The 4,698-nt window shown below is 31.7% G+C and overlaps 1 protein-coding gene across 1 annotated transcript; it reads right to left on the reverse strand.

Annotated features, from left to right (window-relative positions):
- Nucleotides 1-435: 435 nt before the first annotated feature.
- Nucleotides 436-1,401, reverse strand: LOC113231245 (U6 snRNA-associated Sm-like protein LSm7). Its single transcript, XM_026465474.1, has 3 exons — nt 1,289-1,401; nt 1,015-1,198; nt 436-796 (listed from the first exon to the last, which is right to left on the reverse strand). Exons 1-3 carry the CDS (start codon nt 1,319-1,321, stop codon nt 657-659), a joined length of 357 nt encoding a protein of 118 aa, XP_026321259.1. The 5' UTR covers nt 1,322-1,401; the 3' UTR covers nt 436-656.
- Between the last annotated feature and the right edge of the window lie 3,297 nt (nt 1,402-4,698).

Below are 4,698 nucleotides of genomic sequence, written 5' to 3' on the forward strand. Positions count from 1 at the left end.
CAGCTCTTGGACAACCCTGCAGTACATACAATTTATAAGAAGACTACGTGATTTCTTAAAGAGTGGTATAGAACTGAAGAGAAAAAAATAATTAGTTACCAGTACTATGAACGTAATGGATATTTAATTTATAATTTATTTTAGAAATAAGGTTTATACTATGTATGATCTGTAATTTTTTTGTTCTAAGTTTGATGTGCAATAATTTGTGAGTAGAATAAAATATATTTTTCAATAAACCAAGTAGTCTTACAATAACAATATTAGTTTATAAGACAATTTGTAATTGGCTTACTAATCTACATACAATACAAATCATTTGTTTGTCCTGTACCTATGTGTTTTATATTATTCACCTAAGTTGAACTTTTGTGACTTGTTGTGTGTACAGCAACAACAAGTCACAGCAACAGTTTAGATCTATTTTAAAATATCAGTGTCTGCTGCTGAAAAGACGGTTGCACAGACGCACTTCTTCACTTTGTGACTTCTTTTTATTTCAATAAATGTGCCTACACCCAAAAAATAAACAATAAAAGAAACAACTTAAAAATGTTAATGTATCTCTTATGTTATAAACAAAAGAAAACACAAAATTATCTTAAATTTACTTAAAATTACACTTATATTGTTCAATCACATTAATAAGCACAAAACTATCCTTCCTGTGTTATGAAAGGGTTTGGTATGGCCTCCATTCCATCCATAGGGCAGATTAGGACCACTGATGTTCCACGACAGACTACTAGGCCTAATGCTCTTGTGTCATCAAGTAATTTGTAGGGGTCATCAGGATCTGAAACAATATCATAATAAATTAATGAAAATCATTACAATTAAAAGTCTTACATTCTATGCAAATTCTGCAAGTTTTTTTGTAACACTACACTACCTTAGTGTCATACAATAAATTTTATTTTCACTGTCACCATGTCCACATAAAACGTAAACCATGTCCAGAAAAAAGTAATATCACAAAATAATTGTGTGATGAATACAAGGCTTCACTTTTACCTCTAAGATATTCTGTGGTATTGTCCAATACAAGGTTAAGTAAAGGATCATAGCCTTTAAGGATTCCCGCCGCTTCTCGTCCACCAGCGAACTTCACGCGAATACTTTTCTCGAGGTACTTGCTCAAATCTAAGATAGACTCCTTTCTTCGTTTCTCTTTGCTGTCCCCCGCACCCTGAGTGGCCTGGAGATTTAATTGTTATTTTTGTGTTGTGTCTCTCGTAAGTAAGTATATTAGAAATGTTACTTGCAAATTTAAGTATTTTCTATTTACCTTCGATTTGTCGCTTCCCTCTTTCGACGTCATTATATAATTCAAATTAGAGGTGCCGTTAATTAAGTTATATAGGTACGAACAATTTATTTGTTATTTAGCGGCGCGTACCACCCAAACAAACATTACCGATTTCGAGGTTATTTCATAATGACAGTTATAGTTCCGTCAGAAATCCGAAGAAAAAATGACGTTAATTTTTTTACGAAAATTAATTATTTGCTTCACAATATTCACAACACCGAACTATGTAACGATCCTAAATACATTGGAAATATGTAAATAACTTTTTCTTGTTAAAATTTCATTTTAAATATTCGTTATATAAAAAATATTACTACTTACTACTAAATATTACTACTATTATTACTTTATTGTACAACAATTAAGTATTAATGAAAATTCGTCGCTGCAGCATTACGGGATATGGCATTTGAAAAAGCGAAAATCGACCGAATGTAACTTGTACAGACACGTGTTATTTTTCTATCTACAAATCACACAAAAGCACAAATATCTTATGTAATTAGACACATTTAAGTAGTTTATTCACAAATGTTGCCAAATTTTGCTTTGGTTTCTTGAGATTGCCTGTTTGTTTGTGTACTTTGATGATTGTTGTTAACGATTATTTTAAGATAGTGTTGTTCTTGGAAGCGTACATATTATCGATATTCTGTTATCAAAATAATTCACTACAAGGTTTTTATTATTATTATTTTTACTATTTCAAGTTTACCTACAAATAAAAAAGAAAAAAGAATGGTTTGGAAATCAAACCGCCGTATAATAGCGCCGAATATAAACATTGAATCAAAGACCATCTTCATTTATTCGCTTCATTTTGAAGAGTCAAATATTAACATAACTTCGACTGTAACTAGATTACATGATAATGCAATTCCATCATTAAGTTTATTGGTAAATAATTTTATATTTAATTTAGATTAAACAAGACTCATTTACTAGGCATTCTCAGTTCCTGAAAACAAAATTATCCACTCATTTCCGATTTATTCCCACTGACAACTCTAACTACTAAAAATTCTTATTTTAGAAACCCAGCAATACAATACCTAGCTGACCGAGTGAAGGCGAGCGCTAACGTGTATAGAGCTCATTTGACGTGGCTTGTCACAACTCGCAGTCGCTCGTGACTACTTGTCTCACTTCGGAGAAGTGTCGATTTTTCTGCACAAATCAAAGGCGCTCGGCCAATAGTAGTCAATTAACATTGTATGAGCATTTGCAGGCTATCTAATATATGCGAAACATGTTTATACTAACACTGTCTTTTGTTACATCTCCTGTTATACCATGTTTTAAGCAAATAAACGAACGATAATAATATTATTATTGATAATATTACTACTTTAATTTATTTCCAAATTATATGGAAGTATTAAAGATTCACTTAAATCAGTCACTGATATTAATTCTATACCAATGCATAAATACAAAAAAACTTACACTATTTGGAATCTGTTTAAAAAAATCTCTATGAAAATATGAATCTTGAGGTTGGAAATGTATAGAATTTATATTTCAAAGTTTTCTCTTTTTTATACACTCTCAAATTACATTTTTTCTGTGCAAATTCACTTTTCGTAATATTTGAGTATTTGTAATATAAAATATAGAATAAATTCAACTTTTCATGTGACATTCCCGGATATTACCATATAACCTAAAGTATTCCCAAATGGAATATTGATCTACTTTAATTAAATGTTTGCATGTCGATAATGACTTACCGATACATTATGGTACGACACTAAAGAAATCCGCCATTTTGTTAGTTCAATTTTTGTTTAGGTATGCACGCATAGACGTAGCGCGCCTATGTATGCACGTTCATTCCGTAGCTAGGGCAGCTCCTTTCTTTTATTTTTTTTTCCATCCTCTAAGGTTTTTCCAGTAGATATACTGTTTTTGTACGACATGTACTGTTCTACTGTTTTTAGCGAAAATCTACTATTTATTAGGAATTTTCCGATTTTTCACTTTTCACAACTGTTCTTGCCGGCTTTTTAGTTTTTATGAATCGTCTTTTCTATTTACGACGTCGTACTTTATGTTTTTGGAACGAAAGCGTAAAGCACATTAAATAAACAATGTTGTAAACTGTTATTATTGGATAAAATAGGTTATTTATGCACTCCACTGAATTATTTTTTTTAGCTAGTCCACAAATGTATCTACTAAAAATCTTTCACGTGCTGGCATTTAGCATTAACGTGATCTCAACTGTGACTTTCTAAGCATATTGAACATTTTTCGGAGTTTTTGCAAAACTTTGCAATGTGATCAAATAATAGAACATCGTCCTTTCATATTTTTTTTGGTATTTCGGCATATTTATCAATCACAGGTCTAGAAAATGCGGGGAAGTAACATCTGTGGTATTATTATCCAAATACAATTTTTATTATCAGATACCAACATATTAAGATAACATCAAAAACATTAGGTGACGATGTTTGAAGAAAATTGATTTTAATTGTTTCAAACAACGTAAGTTAAGCATCTATTCTTCTGCTTTTTTTTCCCTGAATCTACTGTTTTTTTCCTTAGAGGATGGAAAAAAAGTCTAAGGTTTTTTCTGTGCAATATCTTCCGATTTTTCAGATTTGACCTAGCAACACTGCTTCAACGTAGAAAGATTCGATTCGCTCTGGGCCTTTTGGAGGGAAAAGTGTCATTTCTATTTTGACTTTCAATTATTTTGTGAAATCTAGTTTAAAGTGGAATAGGATAGTGCTATTGTGCCTTAATCGAAAATTAAAACGCGAAATTATACGAATCTCGAACTAAAATACCCGTATCGGCCCGTTCTAAGGAATCCCGAGTCAATCCAAGCACGCCCGCCGCCTCAAATTGCCTATCTTCTTTGTGGTGGCCATATTTACAGAAATATAATTAAACGTTTATGTTTTCGGCTGAAGGACTTTGTTTCCATGGCCAGCAATAAATTTTTTAAAAAAGTAGAAAGATTCGATTCGCTCTGGGCCTTTTGGAGGGAAAAGTGTCGTTTTTATTTTGACTTTCAATTGTTTTGTGAAATCTAGTTTAAAGTGGAATAGGATAGTTCTATTATGCCTTAACCGAAGATTAAAACGCGAAATTATACGAATCTCGAACTAAAATACCCGTATCGGTCCGTTCTAAGGAACCCCGAGTCAATTCAATGTAATTGTAACGTTTCTTTGTATTGTGTTGTGAAGATAAATAAAGATATTTATTATTATTATTAATTCAAGCACGCCGCCTCAAATTGCCTATCCTCTTTGTGGCGGCCATATTTGCAGAAACATAATTTAAACGAAGACATGGCTCCAAGTACTTGTATCCAAGCCAAAATTATTAATAAAAGAAAGATAGAAATTAGAAAATATTTTCGATGATACGCC

Source organism: Hyposmocoma kahamanoa, unplaced genomic scaffold (genome assembly GCF_003589595.1).
Source record: "Hyposmocoma kahamanoa isolate Upper Pololo Valley unplaced genomic scaffold, ASM358959v1 65, whole genome shotgun sequence".
Lineage (NCBI taxonomy): Eukaryota > Metazoa > Arthropoda > Insecta > Lepidoptera > Cosmopterigidae > Hyposmocoma > Hyposmocoma kahamanoa.

What these genes read in the sequence shown, in the direction of transcription:
- LOC113231245 (XM_026465474.1), bottom strand. Translation starts at nt 1,321, where the DNA reads ATGACGTCGAAAGAGGGAAGCGACAAATCGAAG. An exon ending in AGGGAAGCGACAAATCGAAG is followed by an intron (nt 1,199 to 1,288) that starts GTAAATAGAAAA and finishes TTAAATCTCCAG; the next exon opens with GCCACTCAGGGTGCGGGGGA. An exon ending in TACCACAGAATATCTTAGAG is followed by an intron (nt 797 to 1,014) that starts GTAAAAGTGAAG and finishes ATATTGTTTCAG; the next exon opens with ATCCTGATGACCCCTACAAA.